At 45.3% G+C, this 24,505-nt stretch overlaps 2 protein-coding genes and 1 long non-coding RNA gene across 16 annotated transcripts in view; 1 reads left to right on the forward strand and 2 right to left on the reverse strand.

Annotated features, from left to right (window-relative positions):
• cep135 (centrosomal protein 135) overlaps positions 1-11,194 on the reverse strand; it is a 166,309-nt gene extending 155,115 nt beyond the window's left edge. Inside the window, exon 1 of one of the 4 annotated variants that reach the window (XM_069924624.1) lies at positions 11,086-11,194. The gene's annotated coding sequence lies outside the window, so the exon portion shown is untranslated. Of the gene's footprint in view, positions 1-10,891; positions 11,012-11,085 lie in introns of those variants that run through there. The other 3 variants (XM_069924623.1, XM_069924619.1, XM_069924620.1) reach the window with 3 other exon arrangements.
• The window catches only part of LOC138757395 (uncharacterized), a 108,796-nt gene that overhangs the window by 26,701 nt on the left and 57,590 nt on the right, over positions 1-24,505 (forward strand). For all 3 annotated transcript variants that reach the window (XR_011353564.1, XR_011353565.1, XR_011353566.1), the window contains exon 3: positions 21,144-21,293. This is a non-coding gene — a long non-coding RNA (uncharacterized lncRNA). The remainder of the gene's footprint in view (positions 1-21,143; positions 21,294-24,505) is intronic.
• Positions 18,997-24,505, reverse strand: part of exoc1 (exocyst complex component 1) — an 88,984-nt gene continuing 83,475 nt past the window's right edge. For all 9 annotated transcript variants that reach the window (XM_069924638.1, XM_069924636.1, XM_069924637.1 and 6 more), the window contains one exon: positions 18,997-21,000. In XM_069924638.1, the coding sequence (XP_069780739.1) occupies positions 20,848-21,000 (153 nt within the window). In that variant the 3' untranslated portion in view covers positions 18,997-20,847. The remainder of the gene's footprint in view (positions 21,001-24,505) is intronic.

A 24,505-nucleotide genomic window follows, 5' to 3' on the forward strand; every position in this document is an offset into this window, starting at 1 on the left:
GTCCAGGACGAGGACTTCCATGCAAGATCAGAGATGTCATCATTCTTCAAACAGCATGGCTTTTCCTCTACCATTTTCACTCGGCGCTCACCCACTTATCATCCATTACATGCACATCAGTCCTGGCCCCCTCTGTCCCCAAGCGCAACGAGGACAGGATTCCTCTTGTCCTCACCTAACACCTACCACGTGATCCCACCACTGGACACTTATTTCCTTCTCCACCTTCTGCAGGGACTGCTCCCTTCATGACTCTTTTATCCACTTCCCCACCAATCGTCCCCTTGGTAGCTATCCCTGTAATTCTCTACTTACAGGAGATGCTCTACTTCTGCCCATACCTCCTCTCTCACCACCATTCGGGCCCCAAACAGTCCTTCCAGATGGTAGCTGCTGCTTGCTCTCCAACAGTAGCCTTTCCTGTAGATGTTTTCAATGGTGGGGAGGGTTTTACCTGCCATGTCCTAGCCTGCATCCACTACGTTTTACAGGGCTTTTTGCTCGGGGGCATTGGTGGCCCCATGCCATTGATGCAGTCAGCACACTTTCCATCACACATTTGTTGAAATTTGCCAGGGCTTCTGATAAATTTCACTAATGCTGTCTCTGGAAGAATAAATAAGCCAATGTCAATGTCCTCTCCCTGCTAAACTCCAAGCTTCTGAGTAAGTCGAGGCACTGACGTGCTTTCTCATAATGCCATGTATTGGGTCCAGGAAAGATCCCCCAAAATAGTGACTCCCAAGAAATTAAATTTGCTCACCTTCTCCACCTCTGATGCTCCAATAATCACTGGCTCATACGTACATCTCCTTGGTTTTGGTGTCATTGAGTGCCAGGTTGGTGCTGGTGCACCATTCAGTCAAGTTTTCAGTCTCACTCCTGTAAGCCCCTTTTTAAACAACCCACTACTGTGGTATCGTCAGCAAACTTATAGATGGTGTTGTTGTCATAGAGAGCCACACAGTCATAGGTGTAAAGTGAGTAGAGCAGGAGCCAAGAACACAGCTCTGTGGTGCTCTGGTACTGATGGAGATTGTGGAGATTTTCTTTCCAATCCTCACTGATCGACGTGATGAAATCCATGATCCGCTTACACAGGGGTGTTGAGTCTCATGTCTTGGAGGTTGCTGATAAATTTTGAGGGGATGATGGTGTTAAAACCCAAACTGTGGTCAATACAGAGCATCCTGATGAATGCATCGATGCTGTCCAGTGTTCCAAGGCTTTGTGTAGAGCCAATGAGATGGCATCCGCCGCAGACTTGTTGCTATGATAAGCAAATTGGAACGTATCCACATTGCCGCTCAGACAGGAGCGGATGTGTTTCAACACCAACCTTTCAAAACACTTCTTCACTGTTGATAGGAGTGCCACTGGTTGATAGTAATTTAGGCAGGTTACCACACCCTTCTTTGGGACTGGTACAATAGATACCTTTGAAACAGTTGGGTAGCACGCCCTGAAGATATCAATGAATATGTTGGCACGTTGGTCAGCACAGATTTTTAATACTCAGCTGGATACTCTATCCAGAACGGCTTTCCTCAGATTCCTAGATCCCTCTGCATATCAATAATTTTGAGTGCTGCCATTTAACCTCTTTGATGCAACAACTCATAATTGTCCAGATTAAACTCCATTTGACATTTTTCTGCACATATCTGTAACTGGCCACTATCCTCTTATTTTTTGATAGCCCTCTCCATGTCCATAGCTTCATCAGTCTTAGCTTCACCTGCAAACTTACTAACCCAACCACCCACTTTTTCATCCAAGTCATTTATATACATGTACACAATCCTTTATCTGGACATCTAAAATCCAGAAAGCTCGACTAAGTTGGGTGGGGGGGGGGGGAAAGAGAGAGAGAGACGGCAGCGTGACTCGGGGGGGGGGGGGGTGAGGGGGAGAGAGATGGCAGTGCAACTCGGGGGGGGGGGCGAGGGGGAGTGAGACGGCAGCGCGACTTGGGGGGGCGTGAGGGGGAGTGAGACGGCAGCGCGACTCAGGGGGGCGAGTGGGTGAGAGAAGGCAGCGTGACCCGGGGGGCCGAGGGGTGGAGAAAGAGACGGCAGCGCGACTCGGGTGGGGCGAAGGGGAGAGAGAGACGGCAGCGCGACTCAGGGGGCAAGGGGGAGAGACAGACGGCAGCGCAACTCCGGGGGGCGAGGGGGAGAGAGACGGCAGCATGACTTGGGCGGGCAAGGGGGAGAGTGACGGCAGTGCGACTGGAAGAGGGTGGATATGTCAGCACAATTCGGGTGGGCTTAAATCTGGGGCAGCTGGCTTTTGTTCTGAAATCCAGAAAAATCCTAAATTCAGAACACTGTCCGCTGGGTTCCAGATAAAGGATTGTGTACCTGTATATCACAAACAAAAGTCCCGATACTAACAGAAAGTTTAAGAATTGCTTGCAACCAGAGAACTTGGAAGGAGAAGTGAGATTGAACTGTGAACCAAAGAACTTTTCTTGAATTTATACACACATTACATACACATTACATATACTAACAGATTTCCAGTCATAGTCAATTTTCTAGTTTCTGAAATAGAGTTATCCAAAGCATAGCCCATTTTAAAAACAACTGGGCACTGAGAGGAAGCTAATCCCACTCCACAGACTCTCCCAATCTGCATTCCACCATTCTACATTTTTATTTCCAATTTTTAGCGTCAGCATATCTCTGCTATTTAATGATGGCACGCTGCCTCGGAGAGACGATGGTGAAATTGTTCTGAATGAACTAGTTCAGCAGTCCTTAGACAACATTAAGAGTTGTCTGTCAGGAGCAGACTGAATTTAAAAACATTCCAGCTGAGGTAATTGCTGAACACATTATTTTATATCTCCTTTTATACCACTGAAAGCAATTTCTCTAAAATCTTTGAAGGGAGCAAGGCAGCTAATATACAAAGACTTGTTTCTCTGCAACTGCAGCTGCCCTGAAATGCCATTTGGTTTGTTTCAAATGGTTTTAGTCATACTTTATAGAAACAATTCAACCACTGTTTGTTAAAAAACTGTGTTTTGCAGTATTGTAGAAAAGCGACATGAGAAGGAGAATAACAATGAGTGTCAATAATCATAAATCTTTGACAGTACATATTATGTAGTTTAATTTATTCACAAAGTAGCAAAAGTAACGCGAGTTGGCCCAAAGTTTCTGTTCACATTCACTGACGACTTGCACAATAAAACCTCAATTTACTGTGCTTCTTTTAATTGCAGCTTTACCTAATTTAAAGAATACTTATTCACGAGAACACCTTAAAAAAAATGACAGCACTGCCGGAATTACTGTAACAGTAGCGCTGCAACTGGTGCAAACCCAGGGAGAGTGGAGAGCAGAGACACAACACTCCCCCATGGCGTCCAACCACCCAGTCCAACTGCCAATGGCTCAGTATAGGCTTTAAATGGTGTGTTAAAGAAGGTGACGGTGATTTATTTTAAAATCCTGGACCCAAAATGGTGGAGCCTATGTATGGCAAAGGCCATGTGGAGTTGCATATTCTGGCGGAGTAGTGGAGTGGAATAGGCCACACTCCGTTTGAGAGGGACTCTACAGCTGAAGAACACCCAGGCAGTGAGCTGTTAGTGACTAGTGGCGAGGAACTCACCGCAGCCATGGGCTGCTGGCGACTGTGGTCAAAGGACTCACACCAGGTTGCAGACCGCTGGATACTGGCTGAAGGGGTACCAGGTGACAGAACGAGGATGCAAGAGGGCACTGAAGGCTTCCTGATCATGTTGGAGGTTTGGATCTGGAGCTCGGGTTGCCGATGGTTTGGACTGGAGTCTGTGTTGCCGCGGAGGCTGCAGGAGTGCTGAAGGCAAAATCCAGACACTCAGTGACTCTCTTTCTCTGATTGTAAGGGGCGCTGTGCAATTTCTGCTGATAGAGGTTCTTTGTTTGCCTTACAGTAGACTAAAGGAAATTTTGTGCAATTTCCCATTTTCTGTTTTATTACATAACAATGAAAATAAAATAATCTTGTGTGGCGGATAGCACCACTTAGTTCTCGAACCATCAGAGGTTCAAGCTCTTGTGAGAGGGGAGCCAATGAGCTGGACATCAGCGCTTATGACATCATCGAGAAGAGAGACAGAGGCTGGGGTAGCAGATATTTTGGCTGACGACTTCTGAACTGAACTGTCGATTTATTAAATGTAATGTTTGTACCGAATTTTTAAACAATTTCTTCTTTCTTTCTTCTTTCTTTGGCTTGGCTTCGCGGACGAAGATTTATGGAGGGGGTAAAAAGTCCACGTTTAAACAATTTAGTGTTTGTACAACTCACAAATACAGTGGTGACCCCGACTATCCAAAATGGGCCCTTTTTGCATTGCAAAATGCTGGAAGGAGACCATTCAAATCTACAAAATGCAGTTTCACTCAAACCGCCCACTTTCTGGACATCACAACCGCATGTATGGTTTGAACAACCCGAAGCCCAATTTCACACATGCCAGATAACTGCTGACGCCACAAAATACTACTACATGGTCAGTGCACTGGACCAGGAAACCGCCGGGCCGGGCACATCATTGATTATCTTCTCCAACCAGTAGCCAACAACAAGTATGAAGGAATTAAAACGCTCAAGTATACATTTAGTCTCTCTCACTGCAACAGGGTGGAAAAACTGCTGCACATGGATGGCCTAGGTAACTGCAAACCGTCCATACTTATGAACGAAATTCTCACCCTAATGGATAGACGGACAGACACAGAACCTGCCTCCTTTTTGAACAGGTTTTCCCTCAAACAAATGCCTAAGGCTATCCACCTGCTCCTCTCCGATGACGATTTCACTAACCCCCAATGGCTGGCAGCGCATGCGGACATACCAAGGCAAGCAAAATAGCAGGGGTAAAAGACCATCAACTGAGAGGCAGCTGTGCATCACCAGGCGATACAGACAGTCCCACCCTTCATGAAAAGGGCAACAGCAACATTAGCGCCAGTAAGGATAAGTGGTGCTACTACCACCAAAGATGGGGTTCTGGGACCTGCCGTTGCCTATCACACTGCACACATCCAGGGAAATGCCCCGGTAGTGCCAACAGCAGCAGCCCAAAAAGATCTACATCTGGGATTGTCATTCACAACGGCCAGCCTTAAGCATGGGATGCAGCATCATACCCCCACCACCGGACCGCCACTCCATGCACGCATATGTAGGCTGGCCCCCGACAAGCTCCAACTGGCCAAAGATGAGTTCTGCAGGATGCTCAGACAGCCCATGGGCATCTCTGCTGTCCCCAAACATCTGGAGGCTTGGAGACCCTGTGGGGACTACCGCCATTTAACAAGGTCACACCAGCTGACCAACACCCTGTCCCTCAGATCCAGGACCACTGCAAACCTGACGGTGACAACATATTTTCCAAAACTGACTTGGTACATGGCTACCATCAGATTCCGGTTCACCTAGACGACATCCCCAAGATGGTTTTCAATACCCCATTCAGGCTCTTTGTGCTCCTGTGCATGTCTTTCAGCCTCAAGAACACTGCCCAAACTTTCCAAAGACTTATGGACTCGGTAGGCCATGGCCTCAACTTTGTGTTCATCTTCCTCAACGACATCCTCATTGCCAAACACTCTCGCCAAGAACACCGCGGACACCCCCGACAGCTCTGCCGGAGAAGCAACGAGCATGGTCTGGTGATCAATCTTGCCAAGTGTCAGTTTAGCTTCACTTCTATCAACTTCCTTGGCCACCACATCATACATCACAGAGCAGTCTTGCTCCATACAAGGTTGAGGCTATTACTCTTTGTTAACATTGTCAACTTCTATCCCCATTTCGTGCCACAGCAAACAGGATAATGCAACCACTTTCAAGTCCTTGGCCAACAAGCCAAAGGAGCTCATTTGGGATGACGCAGCCACAACCACTTATGATAATGTCAGAGAGGCGCTGGCAAAGGCAACAATGCTGGTACATCCACGGGCCAATGCAGCAACCACTCTCAGGGTTGATACATTTGGCAGAGCAGTGGGCAGAGTGCTGGAGCAACTGCCAAAGGTGGCAGCCCGTCACCTTTTTCAGTCATTACCTGGCACTCCCCAAACAGAAAAAGAAATAGTGTTTTTGACTGGGAGCTCCTCACTCTCAACCTCACCATCCAGCATTTCCGCTACTTTATCGAATGTAGGGATTTCACAGCTTTCACAGATTACAAACCACTCATGTTTGCCTTTGCAAAGTGTCTGATTTTTGGTCAGCCCGATAGCAGCGCCACCTGACCTACATCTCGGAATACATGACTTCCATCCAGCACATTGCAGGCAAGAGTAACCAGGTCGCTGATCCATTATACTGCACAGCCTTCAATGCCATCCATGCTCTGGCCCCAGGTGTCGACTTCACAGCTGTGGCGGCCACCCAGCAAGAGGATGAGGAGATGCTCACCTACCGCCCTGCCATCTCAAACCTAAGGTTAAAGGATCTGAGATTTTGGCCCTCTGCCATCACCCTCATCTGCAATGTGTCTTCAGGACAGCCAAGACCCATCATCCCCACTGTCTGGCAATGCCAGATTTTCGACATGGTTCACAGCCTTACTCACCCTTCCATTCAGGCAACCAAGGAATTTATTTCAGCCAAATTCATGTGGCATGAATTGCACAAACAAGTCAGTAACTGGCCCAGAGAGTGCATCCCCTGTCAAACCTCCAAGATACAGCGATATGTCAAGGCACTGCTTCAAATTTTTTCCTCTACACACCAACCCTTCAACCACATTCATGTCAACATCATTGGACTGCTGCTCCCACCCAGAGGTGTCACCCAACTTTTCACCATAGTGGACAGATTCATGAGATGGCCAGAGGCTGTCCCACTCTTGGAACACCTCCACTGTGACCTGTGCACATCTCCTTATCACCCACTGGATAGCCCATTTTGGCTTGCCAGCGAACATCTCCGACAGAGGTGTACAGTGCACCTCTGGCCTGTGGTCAGCAATGTCTTGGCTGCTTGGCACGAAGCTGTACCACACAACGGCCTACCACCCACAAGCAAACAAGATAGTGGAACATTTTCACAGGTACATAAAGGCATCCTTTAAAGCCCAGACTGGATGGACAAATTGCCATGGGTCATGCTATGCCCCAAAGGAGTGCCTGGCAACTTTCTTGGCCGAGCTGGTGTACAGCACCACACTTAATATTCCCAGGGGACTCCATCCTGGCAACACATGGGCTTCAAGAACATCCCTCAACCATGCTAATGCACCTCTGTGAGGTGGGCATGTTTTCTCCAGTCCAAAAGTCCCGAATGGTCTCACAACCAGGTACGTCCCACAACCAGGTACGTCCCACAACCAGGTACGTCCCACAACCAGGTACGTCCCACAACCAGGTACGTCCCACAACCAGGTACGTCCCACAACCAGGTACGTCCCACAACCAGGTACGTCCCACAACCAGGTACGTCCCACAACCAGGTACGTCCCACAACCAGGTACGTCCCACAACCAGGTACGTCCCACAACCAGGTACGTCCCACAACCAGGTACGTCCCACAACCAGGTACGTCCCACAACCAGGTACGTCCCACAACCAGGTACGTCCCACAACCAGGTACGTCCCACAACCAGGTACGTCCCACAACCAGGTACGTCCCACAACCAGGTACGTCCCACAACCAGGTACGTCCCACAACCAGGTACGTCCCACAACCAGGTACGTCCCACAACCAGGTACGTCCCACAACCAGGTACGTCCCACAACCAGGTACGTCCCACAACCAGGTACGTCCCACAACCAGGTACGTCCCACAACCAGGTACGTCCCACAACCAGGTACGTCCCACAACCAGGTACGTCCCACAACCAGGTACGTCCCACAACCAGGTACGTCCCACAACCAGGTACGTCCCACAACCAGGTACGTCCCACAACCAGGTACGTCCCACAACCAGGTACGTCCCACAACCAGGTACGTCCCACAACCAGGTACGTCCCACAACCAGGTACGTCCCACAACCAGGTACGTCCCACCCAACCTCCTGGACTACCAATATGTTTTCCTTTCCCAAGATTCCCACTATACACCTCTGCAAAAACCAGGACCCTTTAGAGTACTACAAAACGATGCCGCAGTTTTCATCGTCGATATGGTGGCAGACACGAGACTACCTCCATGGACCATCTCAAGCTGGCACACTTGGACATTGATTAACCAGTGCAGGTTGCGCACAACCCCACCGCAGAGGACATCCACCATCACGATCAAACCCACCTTCACCTCGACAACCTAGTCACCTCCAATACTCGGATTCTGGAGGTGGGGGAGGGGGGGGGTGTTATGTGGCAGATCATGCCATTTAGTTCCCAAACCATCATTTGGAGATTCGCGAGAGTGGAGCTGGAACACTGACGAGTTGGATATCAACACTTAGGACATCATCGAAAGGAGAGATGAAAAAAAGGCTGGACTGCAGTTAATTTGGCTGATGACGAGTTCTGAATGGAACTGTCGATTTATTAAATGTAATGTTTGGACCAAATTGTTAGACAATTAAATTTAGAGTTCATACAACTCACAAACAACTAGACTCGAATAATAAAATTGCCTGAAGTCCATTGCATCAACTGCAGAGGACTGCAAACTATGGATATAATTATGAGAGAAAAGTGGGAGACAGAAAGCAGAAAAGCTAAAATAAATACAGAAAATATTTAATGGGCCAGAAAGCATCTTTGGAAACAGAAGCAAGTTTAAAGTTTCAAGTCGAAGATCCTTAAGGAGATTCAAAAAAGTGAGCTTTTAGTTGCCGAGATGGAGGATGGATAGGTAAAATTGAATCTGAGAGTGGTGCCAGGATTACCATAGGGATAAGCTATTTATTAAATTATCTGGTTATTGATGAGTTGCAGGAAATATTAAAATCAGGCAGTGTTAGTGGTGAGAGTTAAATGTGACAGATGGATAACTTCAACTACTCAATTTTGATATAGAGAAAAAGTTATCCAAATTTGTTGAATAATGAGTCCTAAAGGCTGAACCTGCTCAGATTGAAGATGAGATTCTGTACCTCAAGCTTTACATTAGACTACAGGTGGCCAAACTGCGGCTCGCGTGCCACATGTGGCTCTTTGATATACAATGTGTGGATCGCAGAAATATGGTGGTTGAGACAGGAATCGTACAATGTTAGTTTTAATGTGCAAAGCTTGCAATTGAAAATGTTCAATATGTATACCATTTATACATGTGCAATAGTTGATACCTTGTAAAAGTTGACCACCCTCCCGCCCCCCCCCCCCCAAGAGCTTCTGATGCCTCCACCGCGGACTCTCACCTCGGTCCTATTCACCCGCCCATCCATGCTCCCGATGCCCTAACCATGGACTTTCACCCAGGCCTTGCCCACACAGTCCTCCTGATGCTCCGAACGCAGACCTACCACTTGGTCCCGCCCAGCCATCCATCTGAGCTCCCATCACCCCTAATGTGGACTTACCACTCAGTGCTAGCCACCCACCCATTGGAGTTCCCGACACTTTGAACACTGTTTTAATCATACCTAATTGACTCATTATGTGCATAATTATGTTTCATAACTCCAAAGGAAATGGGCCAAATGACAAATTTTCTCAAGCAAAATATTTCAGTAACAATTGGGTCTAGAGCAGGGGTTCTCAACCTTCCCTTCCGACTCACATACCACCTTAAACAATCCCTTACTAATCACAGAGCACTTATGGCATAGGGATTACTTTCAGTGGTAAGTGAGTGGGAAGGCTGAGAACCACTGATATAAATTAATGGCTTGGATAAAAGGACCATATGCACTGTAAGCAAATAGAGGAGGCCACATAATGAAGAGCAAACTCAGTTGATTAGACTGGAAGAAATGCAAGTGAATGATTGTTTGGGTCCCTGGATGGTGGGGTCAGGGTGAAGTGAATAGACAGGCTATCTATTTTCTCTGGTTTTCTGGAAAGGTCCCAAAGGGTTGGGTGTGGTGCAAGAGTGGACCTGGAAGTCAACATATTTGAAATGTGCAAGATTCTGAGGGGATTTGACAGGGTGAATAATTTATTGAGTTTCTAGAACTACAGTACAGTACATATTATGAAACTAACTAATTCAAAGCAGGGATGACAAGACACTTCCGATTTCAAAATACCCGAGTTAAGAATGTAGAATCATTAACATTATGCAAGATAGAGCATGATATACATTTAAATTACACATGAATCAGAGGGTATGGGATATAGAAAATGTGAAATCAGATCAGACATGTTATTCAATGGCAGATCAGTTTCCATGAGTCTATTCAACTTGTATGCTTGCAGAGAAGAGGAAAAATTAATATATTTGATCAGACTTTGGTGGCTCTCAATTAAATCTCAATGAACATAATATCTGAAAATTTTCTGCCCATCCTCTCTCTCATCCTGTCCTCTTCACCCATCTCCCCTGCCTTCAGGTCAAATAGTAGCCGCAGTTTCATCAGAAGGAAACAGGCCTTCTGGCCCAATTTACCCAATTGTCTCCCCAAACAAATCCCATTTTTTGAACATTCAGAGAACAATCCAATTTGGCATGAGTTCCGAAAACGTGAGAAATCAAGCTTTTACCATTTAAAACCCCTTCTCTTGTACCCTTGCCATCTCCGAGTGCAACAACCTCTACTCCTCCAGTCCGGGCCCAAAATTGTACTGATTTACCATTTGCAGCTGCTTCTTCACTGCGGGAGCTCTGGGATTCCCTGACCAAATCTCTCGCCCCATAACCTTGCGCTTGCACAGACTGACACGTTCTCAAAATGTTGCCCCGAAGCGCCCGAGTTCAAGCGCTATCAGAGTCTGGGGGGGGGGGGGGGGTGCAGACCCTGGCCCAGGAGCGAGGGTTGTCCTACTCACGGGGCCGTGCAAACTGCTGCTGCCAGTTGGCCAGGAGGAACAGGGAGAGGGCGGCGGCGCCATCAACACTCGGCTCCGCTCTCCCCCTTCCGGGCCACGGTACACACAAGTCCCCGGCCGCCCGCCGCCCAGGCCGAGACCCCGCCGCGGCTGGGAGGGCAGCCACACCCGATCCCCGGCAGCTGCCCGCTTACCGCCAGTTTTCCGGCCGTCACCGTTCCGTCTCCCGGGCAACGCCGCTCCCCAAACTCCGAGTCCCGAGGCTCCGCGGCAGGCAGTTTGAAAATGGCGCGCACCCCATCCGGTGGGGTGGCGCCGCCTGACGGTGGAGAGGGGGCACAACAGCTGATGGAACGACGCCACCGTGAGATGGATTGGGGGAACCGCAGTGAAACGCCAAAATCTGCAATCTGTGAAATGCCGGAGAAACTCACCGGTTTTGCAGCATTTATAGGAGGTTGTGGGGTTGTGACGGCTATGGACACATCTATAAAGCATATAAGATGTGTTTTAAAGCAGATAAACTGTTTTTTTTTTAGTTAGGTCGCAAAAGGCGACAAATGCCAGAGCTCTGTTCAAGCCAGAGTGTCTAGGCTCCTAGTGCCTTTGCAAAAACTTTGAAAAATTCCTATGGAGACTTCAGAAGTAGGTGTTAATTGGACATGCTGTGAAGTAATGGATTATTGTTTTGGAAAGCAACAGACGAACAAACTCGAAGATTTGGTCTGGAGCTGCAGTCTGTCTCAATGCAGTTGGCTGTTCTAAGAGAGTCATGTGGTTTTCTTTGAATGAGAGAGAAAGAAAGAATTCAGTTCAGCAGCAGCTGGGACTGGAACAGGACAAGCTGGCAAGCTTGCAGAAAAAAACCCATTTTGAAGATGGGTTGTGAATTCTTAGTTCAGCCTGGTCAATGCCCTTGTGGTCCATACAAGAGGAGTTGGCTGGCTGCATAATGTTTCACTTGAAGTAAGGGAAACAAAAAGGAATTCTGTGGTGACCCTGGGGTTCTGGGAGCTGCTGGTAGAGCCTCTATGAGGCTTGTATCTGCTGGAGGAGTAACCTGGGTGCTTGGGGCTATTGGCTGAGTCTCTGGCTTTGGAACATTTGCAGCGGGCTTAGGGATGATCCTAGCAGTAGCATCAGATCTCTGTGGTACTGGAGAAACTGCTGCTGCAGGAGTGACGGTGGCGGTGTCTGCTTTCCCTGGCTCTGGAGTGGTTGGGAATTCTGCACATACGTGGCAATCGGGAGCACAACTTGTGGAGATCCTTCCACCCGTGCTTGTAGTGGCCCCTTTCTGATTGGACCAGGATTTAGGATCAGTGGCGCCTCTACCGGTGAACCCTCAGGCAGGCAGGGCTCTTGGCCGTTTCTTACCTGCCCTATCGTACTTCTGTGATCTTCTCCACATTCCACCACGATTCCAGTACAGCGGTCCCTCGCCGTCCCTGTCCTCGGATGCACGTGCGTGCTGGTCGGTCCCTGGATTCCATTCCTCAGGAAGAGTCTCCAGGTGGTTGGGAATGCGGGTTAGAGCAGAAGCAGCTTTCATCCTCGTAGCTATGATATTAGTTTATTAAATTGTACTGACAATAACCACACCAGCAGTGCAAGTATAAGACAGCTTGTCTCTCTGCAAGACATACCTGGAAGGCTAGACTGTAGCTCTGGACTGCTTTATATACAAGGTCACTGGGATGACCCCTGGTGACCTAGTGGTGTAATTACATATCACCACACAGGACAAGCTGGCAAGCTTGTGGAAAAACCCCATTTTGAAGATGGGTTGTGAATTCTTAGTTCAGCCTGGTCAAAGCCCTTGTGGTCCATACAAAGAGGAGATGGCTGGCTGCATAATGTTTCACTTGAAATAGGGAAACAAAAAGGAACTCTGTGGTGGCCTGGAGGAAAGAGGTTATCATCTGGATAACCCTGATGGGGCAAGTTTCTTCGGCAAGACACTGAAGTGGCTGAGTTCATAGGTGTGGAACACATTTCTGGTCATGTTCAGGTAGGCCTGGAAGCAGTCTAGCCAGTATGTGAACTCCTCAGCTGCATCAGGGGACAGAGGGTCTATCAGCAAAATATCACGCTTGCATTGTTTAGGAAATAAGCTAATAAAATTGTAGCGAGAATAAAAGCTCTCACGAGGGAGAACAAATATTTTTTTATTAGCTTTTAACTATGGGTAGGGTTTTACAGTGGTCTTCAGAAGGGTTCTGGGTTATATGTGAGTAGATGGGGGCGGAGGTGGTGCCACCCATCAGTACAATACCCTACCAGTGAATCTCAGTTCACTGTATGTACCATCAATAATCACAAAAGGCTAGAGTTGTAAAATTATCAGGCTTTTATAAACTAAAGACTGGAACAGTGACTGATTGATGCAAAAAGAAAGGGGGAGCATGCAAGGGAGGAGTGTCCAGCCTGCAGCAGCCTATCATGGCATAATAGTGGTTTTCCACATGTATAGAACATTGATGCCCAGCACATTCCTTTCTCTCTGCCTCGTGATCCAAGCCCTGAACCACCACCCACCCTGCAGGGCAATGGCATGTCACTTATTATGCACAGAACTTTCAAGCAAGCATATGACAGCTTTGCCATGGAAATGTCATCATTGGACACTCAACAGTGACTGCATTTTTTGTTATGCACATTCCAAGTGCAGCTTTTAGAATGGACTTTTTGATTTTTTTTCTCTCTCTCTTTAATTGCACCCTGAGCTGTGGTAATGGTGTCACTCATGAAATTGGTGTTACAGATCTCTATTACAACTGTTGCAGTTTGTAAGTACAGTGTTGCAGTTCAAATACTACCGGGGCAGTGTTGTATGTGTTTTGTTTCCACTCAACAATGACAGCGTTCCCCAGCCCTCCCACTAACAGAAACTAATTCCTCATGGGGTGGGTGCTTCAGGAGCTTTAATTTAAAAATTACTAATTTGGCCAACTTTCAGTCCTGACTCCTGGCTATCATTACAGGAAACTAACACAGGCACTTGTGGCTGTTAAAGGGAACGCAGGCAGGAACGGCATCCTGGTGTCAGTCGACACCCTAGAAAAATGGGGTTCTCCCAAGAGATACGGGTACACCCTGGATGTATGCCTGCCGCCTGTCCCCTGCCTCACCTGGGCTCTGTGCTTAGGGAGTGCCCAAATGTGAAGCCAAGGTGTAGGATGCGCGAGCCAAGAAAGGGCTTTGGCACATTATGGATGACGTTACACTGCCTCCTTGCAGACGTTGGTAGTAAAGATGCACACATTTACCAGATAAGCTGGAGAAACCAGGCATGCGAGTCAGTGATAATGTTCTTTTTTTTCCCCCTCTAACACTAGGGAGCAGCTCCCACAGAATTCTGCTCCTTGGGAACACAATGACCCTGTTTGGTTGGGGGTGGGGGGATCTGGTGAGGCATTGTCATTGAGTTTGATTATGTGTCTTGTCCAGCAAATGGAAGATACTTGACTATATATTGATCCACTTGATTTGCATAATTTTAAAACACTTTTTCCCTCTTCTTTTGTTTTATAAATAATTATAACATGTACATAGAGTTTCCTGTATAGAAACCTGTATATTGTCTTTCTAGTGATTGCAGAGTGATGTGACTTCCGTGGGATGGAATGTTGTATGTAGATTGTGGAGAAACACGCAGCCTCCCTGTCTTTCTGTAATATCGTGGATTGCGAATCGTCACTTTTCCTCCCTGTCTGAAACTTATTCAGAAGTCACATCAAGGTTGGACTCTAGCACCCATTATTGAATACCTTGCTGTTGGCTCATTTAAATTACCTAGGGTAATTATTGGTTATGAGCTCAGATCAGAACTGTATAAAACATCAATGCATAGCACATTTCTTTCTCTCTGCCTTGTGGTCAAAGCTCCGGAAATTGCCATGTTGCTACTGTGGACATCACTGGGAGTGTTGTGGGTAAGGTGTGTACTACACTGAAGTTGAGTATAGTTCTGCGATAGATCAGTACTTGCAGAGAGTCGCAGCCCTATCAGTACAGGGAACTGAGAGTGTCCGTAGAGTGTGTATACATATGTGAGCATTGAGTATAGGCAGCCACTGGTATCAGAGTCCGACTTAAGTCCAATTTGAATGACTATATTGTTGTTTTAAGTAATATAGTAATTGAGTACCATTTGATATTCTCCCGTTTGTCTCCTGTGTGTTATTTAAAGTTACATGTGATTGTAACACTTGTGTCCAGACGCGTCTCTCTGTGAACCCACCAAACCTGATATTCTTCCCAATACAACAGGTGGCTACTGAGAGTGGCTATTGTGGCGGACAAAGCAAATTTCCTCAACAAAGCAATCTTCTCGTCTACACCTAATCTCTCCGTAGAGGAGACCACAGAGAGAACACATAGTTACTTTTCTTGATTTTGGGAAGAATATCAGGTTTGATGGGTTCACAGAGAGACGAGTCTGGACACAAGTGTTACAATCACATGTAACTTTAAATAACACTCCCATTTGTGTGTTATTTAAAGTTACATGTGATTGTAACACTCGTGTCCAGACTCGTCTCTCTGTGAACCCACTAAATCTGATATTCTTCCCAACACGACAGGTGGCTACTGAGAGATCCACATTATTGTGGCGGACAGAGTTCCTCAACAAAGCATTCTTCTAGTCTACACCTAATCTCTCCGTAGAGGAGACCACAGAGGGAACACTGGATGCAGTAGATAATCCCTGCAGTCACAAGTGAAATGTTGCTTCACTTGGAAGGACTGTTTGATGCCCTGAAAGGGAGGAAGTGTGGGTGCAAGTGGAGCATCTCCTGCAGTCACAGGGGTAGGTGCCAAGGGGCCAATTGGTGGAAGGAAGGGGTGGACAAGGGAGTCATGGAGGGAGCGGTCCCTGCAGAAGGTGGAGAGGAGAGGGGATATGAGGGAAAGGGGAACAGCAGCAAGTGGAACACCACCATCCAGTGGTAGAGTGGGTGAAGAGCACCACAGGATACCACTGTCTTATGGGGTTGGAGGGAAAATGCAGCCACTTCAACCGCTAGTTTTTGAGATGAGCCAGATTCCACCTTCAGTGAACTGGGTGATGCTTGATGGAATTTGGACTGCTGTGCACTTGTTCTGCTGTTTGCAAATGAATTTTGCGTGCTCCAAATGTAAAGACAAGGTGGTGATTGCCCACTGGCTGCTCTTGTCCTAGGGCAGGGCCAAGTGGAGAGCCATAGAGATGATCTGTCATGAACCTGTTTGGACAGTAGGCAAACTGAAGTGGGTCAAAGCTGGGTGCTAGGCGAATGTTAATATGAGCTATGACCAGCCTCTCAAAGCATGTAATGATGCTGGATGATCGAAAGTCTTTTAGGCCCATTATTGTGTTTTTCTTCAGTACAGGTGTGATCGTGGCCACCTTGGTACAAGTGGGGACTCCAGCCTGATGCAGGGAGATATTAAACACATCTGTGAACACACCTGCCAGCTGATCTTTTCAGGCTCTCAGTACACATCAGGGACTCCATCTGAGCCAGTCACTTTCCACACGTTCACTCTCCAGAGGCCGACCTCATATCAGTAGGCAGTGACCGTAGGTGCAGGAGCATATGGGGTAGTTGAGGTGGGTTGAGTTGAGGTCGCCTCACTGGCTCCATTAAATTCGAGTATAGAAGCTTGTCCGGAAGAGTTGTGCCATTGTATGGTATGCTTTACCTTGTGGACCATGATGGCATGCATGTTCTGATGTCACCAGGTGTTTGTTCTCTTGGGTGTCTAATATGGTAGTGTCTGTTCAGTGATGGCCCTGCAAAAGTTGTACTTGGATTTTTTGTATAGGGCAGAGACTTCTATAACCTGGACTTCAGTAACAAGTCAGCTCTATGGTTCACCCATTGTTTCCAATTTGGGAATACGTGTATTGTCCTGTTACTCACACAGTCTCCCACACGCTTAGTCATGAAGTCAGTGATGGTATCTTCAGAGGTCAAGAGGGAAACATAGCTCTTATTGTAGAATTTAAATATATTAATGTTATCTTGCTTTTGGTTACAATTGGGGTCTGGCAAGATTGCATCTGGAAGAATGCATGGAGATCTGCTCTCCTGACCTCTGAAGAAGGATGTGACAGTATTATGAGGAGCTTGCACACACACATTTTAAAACATAGAATTTTTGTAGGACTTTTGCAGAATGCTTTTTGTGGAGGAGCAACAAAGTATCAACATACAGCTTGCCTGGGAGAGCATGTGATTTTTGTAGACAGGGAGAACAGTTTTGCTCTCAGAGAGGGAGGGTGTGAAACAGAGAGAGGAGACAGAAATCAGTTCCAGAAGGATAAAGCTGGCAAACCTTTGGAAGACTGTCTGGTCAAAGGAGAAGGCTGGCTGTCTGAAAGGTGACCTGAAAGAAGGAGGATCATCTGGAGAACCCTGAAAGGGGCAAGTTTCGTCAGCAAGACTGATTAAACAGGAATCAGTTGCGGATATCCTGGAACAAAAAGGAATCTCTCTCTGAAGACCAATAAGAACGCTCCTGAGTGGTAACCGTTTGCCTGTTAAGCACCAAAGACTGGTGAACTTTGTTAATGCTAACTTCTGTGCACAGAACAAGTACACTATCCTTTATCCGGACATCTAAAATCCGGAAAGTGGGGAGAGAGACGGCAGCGCGAGTCGAGGGGGGAGAGAGTGGCAGTGTAACTCAGGTGGGTGGGGAGAGGAAGACCAGCAGCGTGAGTCGGGTGGGCGAGGAGGGACGACCGGCAGAGAGCGAGTAGGACAGGCGAGGGGGTGGGGGGAGACCGGCAGTGCAAGTTGGGCGGGCGGAGGGGGGATGGGGGGAGACGGTAGCATGACTGGGAGGGGGTGGGAGTGGGGGTGGATACAGCAGCACAATTCGGGTGGGTTTAAATCTGGCTTTCCGAAATCCAGAAGAATCCTAAATTTGGAACACACTGTCCCCCAAAGGTTCTGGATAAAGGATTGTGTACCTGTACAAGAATTGCCTGTAACAAGTGAGATTGGACTGATCCAAATAACTTTTCTAATCTTAAATATACATTACACACACCTGTACTTAGTATTACAGGGGGGGGGGATTAAGTAGGTTAAGTAATAAGTTCAAGTTTAATTCTGTTTTCTTGATCAAATTAAAAACTCCTTTTGTTTAAGTAACCCTATGTTGTGTTGTGGTGCATATCTATTGCTGCTGGTTTTGGGAGTCCTCTGGACTCCGTAAATACTCTTTCATGAGAATGATCATCAAATTGCCTTTTGTTCAGTGCCAGTTTATTGGCACATCCTGATGAAGGGGCTTCCTTCCAAAAATGCTGCTTGACCTGTTGGGAGTGTTCCCAGCATTATTTAATATTATTGGTAAGAATTGATTGAGAGGATGTTCCTGCTTTATTATGATTTGAACACATCTGGTGACTTTTCCACTGTTTTGGTTAGCTGTCAGCATTGTACTGGAACTGCAACAGTAGTGTTGATAGTTGTGTAGTTCAGGGCTTCATACTACAACTGGGATAAAATGTGGTTTGTGTGGTCTTTGCTGTATCCCTTCGTGCTGCCTCACCCTCTGGTTAAACCTCACCCCCAGGATTAATGACTGTCAGAACTCTAACCATAGCAAATATTGAAAAACTCTAAAGAAAAAATTAAGTGCACTACTAAAAATTCAAACAGCAGAATTTGTTAAATTCAATGAGTCTACCAAAATAGTTTTCTCCTCACATTTTGTCATCTCTAACATTATGAATGATCCTGTGTGTTGTTCTTGTGACGCTGGTGCTGGCCTGGTGCATGTTCAGATTTCCCACCAGAACTTTCAGTGGATAGCATGAGTTTGATGCTTTGCTACTGCAGGAAGTAATGAAGAAACTCTGTTCCAAAATTTGTTAGGAAGCTCAGGATTCCTTCTCTTTCTGACAGTCACAGATACTACAGTTCCATGTGGAACTGCAGGAATTTCTCAGGAAAAACTAGACTAGTGTTTCTGTTCTGTTCTGTTTTCACTTGGGTGAAAATTTTAATTGGGTATATTTGGGCTACTAAGCCAGACATTTCCAGAATTTTTATTTTAAATCTATGCCCCTTGGACGGAGGTTTCCCAACAACAACAACAATTGATTGAAAGTAACACTTTAGGTTTATTTTATTAGTAGTGTTTTAAATACAGTAATACATTATTGAGGTCAACCATAATTTTTTTCCCCCATAAATTTTACGCTTTACTGAGTAAATGATAAATTCCCATTACAAAGATTGACATGATTCAAGTTAGGTGAAGGAAGTCATTAATAGTACATTTTAACAACTGAAAGTTTTTGCATCAACACGTTACAAAATCTAAAATGTGTTTTATATTATAAAGCATACCAATGTGTTAAAGGTATTTGCAGTAACAAGACTACACGCACCGTAATGTAAACATCCTGATGTTCTCTTCAGTTTTACGACATTTATTTACATAATTAAAAATGGTGATATACATGGATATTTTTAGAATGCATATTAAATGGAGTAGATCACTTTAAGCTAACCTTTACTGATATTTAATAACCTTGGAATTCCATTCAAGTGGTTGTAAGACAATGTATTGTCTACATACAAAATGGTGTCAATTTTTTAAAAAATCACTCAAGTTTCATACATATTCAGAACAAAAATATCTTTGTCATGTGAGAGACCCTCAAAAAGATATACGAGTAATAATGAAAAAAATTCCATCATTTGATTTAGGAGAAACATCTGTCTTGAGTTTGGACTAAAATTTAACTTGTGAGTTCTAATAAATAGTCTGAAATGCAAATGACTGACTTATTATTTTAGTCAGTTTATTATAATTAACGGACCACCATCCTATTTTGACACCAATAGTTAATCTTTAGGCATTTTAAAAGCTAATTTACTCAGTTTTTACAATAATGCATAAAAGCAGATCATTTAGTATATTCTGCAACATGATTAGTGTTTATAATGGATTAGTGCATATGCGTACTACAAGCATCACAGAATCAATTTTTAAATGTTAGATGAATTAATCAAAGATTATAATCTTTATCTTCCCATGTACTACCTGAGTGCATACATTAATGCATCTGTATTAGCAGTGTTAAGTTTTGATTTATCCTACTCTTTTTAGCAATGCAAAATAAATAATAGTTAATTTTCCTCAAGTGGTGTGAAATTGAGAATGGTTAATTATCTGCCATTCCAAAGACCAAAATACATTTCAAATTTATGTGAATTCAGATTACTGCATGAAGTTTACATAAAGATTGAATTTTGTATTTTATTATTTCGATAAATGAAACTTTTAAAATGTTTCTCAAGGATGACATATTCCACTAAAATTTGCCCTCTATTGGCTCAATTTGAATTTTCAGAAATGTTACATGTTAATGTTTAATAGATTGCCATGGAAATTTGTAAAGATAAATTAATATGTTGGAGTTTTATCTATTGCACTGCAATTTACTTTCTACTAAGTTTTTGGTTCTGTTCGGTGATATGCTAGGTATTTTTAAACATACATGAAAACCAAATTATGTTTAAAAAAACTTTTTTAAAATTACTTTCTCTGAAAATACATTCAAGCTCAGTAATTTTTCAACAGTAAAACTGTAGAAAAAGAATGGCCAGAAATTTGATGAATAATATAACGCCAAAATGTTACTTGATGCCACGACAAAAAGTGTATTATTTTAAAGAATGCTGTACAATATTAGCAAATACATCACATTTTTCAACCAGATCCTCTGATCACATGAAATTGGAACTTTTTTTTAACTAATATATTGTAGACAATATCAGAAATAAACTAGTTGCCTCTCAGTTTTGGGCTGCCAGAGTGAATATTTTTCTAAGTGAAGACAGCGTCAATGTTAAATGACAATTCTACCAAAAGGAACCTCTTGCAGGATTTAGCAAAAGACATCAAAAAATTATATAGGATACACTTATTATTCACACTTTTTTTTAGTGAGATTGTGCAATACTCGAGAAATATTCCAGAATGTCTTGAATAGTAAACTCCATTGTAATCCCAGATCCAGGGTAACAGCGTGCTATCAGTCCCTCAAAATGCTTGTACTGACGAATAAATTCATCTTGCATTGAATGCCACATAACCTTTTGGAGAAAAAAAAATAAAATCAACAAATAAGGAAAAATAATCACTATTCACAACAATTCCAAATATAATTTTTTTGTACATTCTTGCCTATTGTTTGTATAACAAATCTCTTATGGTTCTTTTCCCTTCATCTGCCCAGCACCAGCTCTCAGGGAAGGTGTCGTGCTTATTCTGCCTGACCCAGAAGGCCAGTCATTGTCACAGAAAGAAAGCATAAAGGTGGTAAATACCAACATGAATGATCAAGATAAACAAAAAAAAAAAGCAGGAACATGCTGACTTTGATAAGGTAACATACTTTAAATTTTAAATGTAAATTGATTTCAATTTGAACATTCAGAAGGGTAACAGGCCCTTTTTGCGCACAAGCCCATGCTGCCCAAATACCCCAATTAACCTACATCCCTGCACGTTTTGAAAGATGGGAGGAAACTCACTCAGACATGGGGAGAATGTGCAAACTCCTTACAGACAGTGCCAGAATCAAACCCGGGTCATTAGTGTTGCACTAACTGCTACACTAACTGTGCTGCCTTCATGTCACAGAAAGCAGGAATAAAAAAGTGTAGAGCATTATCTGAACCAAAATCAAACCAGGGCAGCAGGTTTTGCCATTCTGGCAGTGCCCCACAGACTGATAAGGAGCAGAGAGAGATGGCTGCACAGGTAGTGAAGAGAACATTTGGAACTCTTGCCTTCATCAGTTGGGGCATTAAATATAAGTGTTGGGACATCATGTTTAAGTTATACTAGTCATTGGTAAGGCCACACTTAGAATATTGTGTAACAGTTTGGTCACCTAGTTATAGGAAGGATATTATAAAGTTGGAAAGGGTACAAGAAGTACCAGGAGTCACCAGGATTAGAGAAGTTGAGTCATCATGAGAGAGTCGAAAAACAGGTGTGTTTTCCTCAGAGCAGAGGGGATCTTATTGAAATGTACAAAAACATGAGGGACAAAGATAAGGTGAATGACTGTCTCCGTGTAGGGGAAATCTAAGATGAGAGGGTATAACTACAAGGTGAGGGAGGTGGAATTCAGAAGGGACACGAAGGGACAGCCTTTCACTCAGAGGGTGGAGGGCATTTGGAACAAGCTACCAGACAAAGTGATAGAGGCAGGTACGTTAGCTTCCTTTCAGAAATACATGGATGGGAGAGCATTGTAGGAGTATGGGCCCGAAAGCAGGCAAGTGAAACTAAAGTAGGAAGGCACATGGTTCAACATGTTTCCTTGCTACATGACGCGATGATTTCTTACCATTGGGTATGGGACTACAAGCTTAGACTAATGAATAACATATTTAGGACAGAAATTAGATTGAATTTACATAAACAATTGTCTCCAAAATTAACTGATTTGGAGACTTAGAGTATTGTTTCACAGACTTTATTTCACATAATACATCATGGAGAGTAGGCAGCATTTTCCACTGTTATCTGACTGTGAATTTACTTCTGCAAGCATGAAGATTTAAAACAGGCTGTTACAGAAAGTAGGATTACATCATGGGATCTTTTCTTTGGCTTGGCTTCGCGGACGAAGATTTATGGAGGGGGTAAAAAGTCCACGTCAGCTGCAGACTCGTTTGTGGCTGACAAGTCCGATGCGGGACAGGCAGACACGATTGCAGCGGTTGCAGGGGAAAATTGGTTGGTTGGGGATGGGTGTTGGGTTTTTCCTCCTTTGCCTTTTGTCAGTGAGGTAGGCTCTGCGGTCTTCTTCAAAGGTGGTTGCTGCCCGCCAAACTGTGAGGCGCCAAGATGCACGGTTTGAGGCGATATCAGCCCACTGGTGGTGGTCAATGTGGCAGGCACCAAGAGATTTCTTTAGGCAGTCCTTGTACCTTTTCTTTGGTGCACCTCTGTCACGGTGGCCAGTGGAGAGCTCGCCATATAACACGATCTTGGGAAGGCGATGGTCCTCCATTCTGGAGACGTGACCCATCCAGCGCAGCTGGATCTTCAGCAGCGTGGACTCGATGCTGTCGACCTCTGCCATCTCGAGTACTTCGACGTTAGGGATGTAAGCGCTCCAATGGATGTTGAGGATGGAGCGGAGACAATGCTGGTGGAAGCGTTCTAGGAGCCGTAGGTGGTGCCGGTAGAGGACCCATGATTCGGAGCCGAACAGGAGTGTGGGTATGACAACGGCTCTGTATACGCTTATCTTTGTGAGGTTTTTCAGTTGGTTGTTTTTCCAGACTCTTTTGTGTAGTCTTCCAAAGGCGCTATTTGCCTTGGCGAGTCTGTTGTCTATCTCATTGTCGATCCTTGCATCTGATGAAATGGTGCAGCCGAGATAGGTAAACTGGTTGACCGTTTTGAGTTTTGTGTGCCCGATGGAGATGTGGGGGGGCTGGTAATCATGGTGGAGAGCTGGCTGATGGAGGACCTCAGTTTTCTTCAGGCTGACTTCCAGGCCAAACATTTTGGCAGTTTCCGCAAAGCAGGACGTCAAGCGCTGAAGAGCTGGCTCTGAATGGGCAACTAAAGCGGCATCGTCTGCAAAGAGTAGTTCACGGACAAGTTTCTCTTGTGTCTTGGTGTGAGCTTGCAGGCGCCTCAGATTGAAGAGACTGCCATCCGTGCGGTACCGGATGTAAACAGCGTCTTCATTGTTGGGGTCTTTCATGGCTTGGTTCAGCATCATGCTGAAGAAGATTGAAAAGAGGGTTGGTGCCAGAACACAGCCTTGCTTCACGCCATTGTTAATGGAGAAGGGTTCAGAGAGCTCATTGCTGTATCTGACCCGACCTTGTTGGTTTTCGTGCAGTTGGATAATCATGTTGAGGAACTTTGGGGGACATCCGATGCGCTCTAGTATTTGCCAAAGCCCTTTCCTGCTCACGGTGTCGAAGGCTTTGGTGAGGTCAACAAAGGTGATGTAGAGTCCTTTGTTTTGTTCTCTGCATTTTTCTTGGAGCTGTCTGAGGGCAAAGACCATGTCAGTAGTTCCTCTGTTTGCGCGAAAGCCGCACTGTGATTCTGGGAGAATATTCTCGGCGACACTAGGTATTATTCTATTTAGTAGAATCCTAGCGAAGATTTTGCCTGCAATGGAGAGCAACGTGATTCCCCTGTAGTTTGAGCAGTCTGATTTCTCGCCTTTGTTTTTGTACAGGGTGATGATGGTGGCATCACGAAGATCCTGAGGCAGTTTACCTTGGTCCCAACAAAGCTTGAAAAACTCATGCAGTTTGGCATGCAGAGTTTTGCCGCCAGCCTTCCAGACTTCTGGGGGGATTCCATCCATACCTGCTGCTTTGCCACTTTTCAGTTGTTCGATTGCCTTATATGTCTCATCCAGGGTGGGAACCTCATCCAGCTCTAGCCTTAGGGGCTGTTGAGGGAGCTGGAGCAGGGCGGAATCTTGGACTGAGCGGTTGGCACTGAAAAGAGATTGGAAGTGTTCTGACCATCGGTTGAGGATGGAGATCTTGTCGCTGAGGAGGACTTTGCCGTCTGAGCTGCGCAGCGGGCTTTGGACTTGGGGTGAGG

Source organism: Narcine bancroftii, chromosome 3 (assembly GCF_036971445.1).
Source record: "Narcine bancroftii isolate sNarBan1 chromosome 3, sNarBan1.hap1, whole genome shotgun sequence".
Classification (NCBI taxonomy): domain Eukaryota; kingdom Metazoa; phylum Chordata; class Chondrichthyes; order Torpediniformes; family Narcinidae; genus Narcine; species Narcine bancroftii.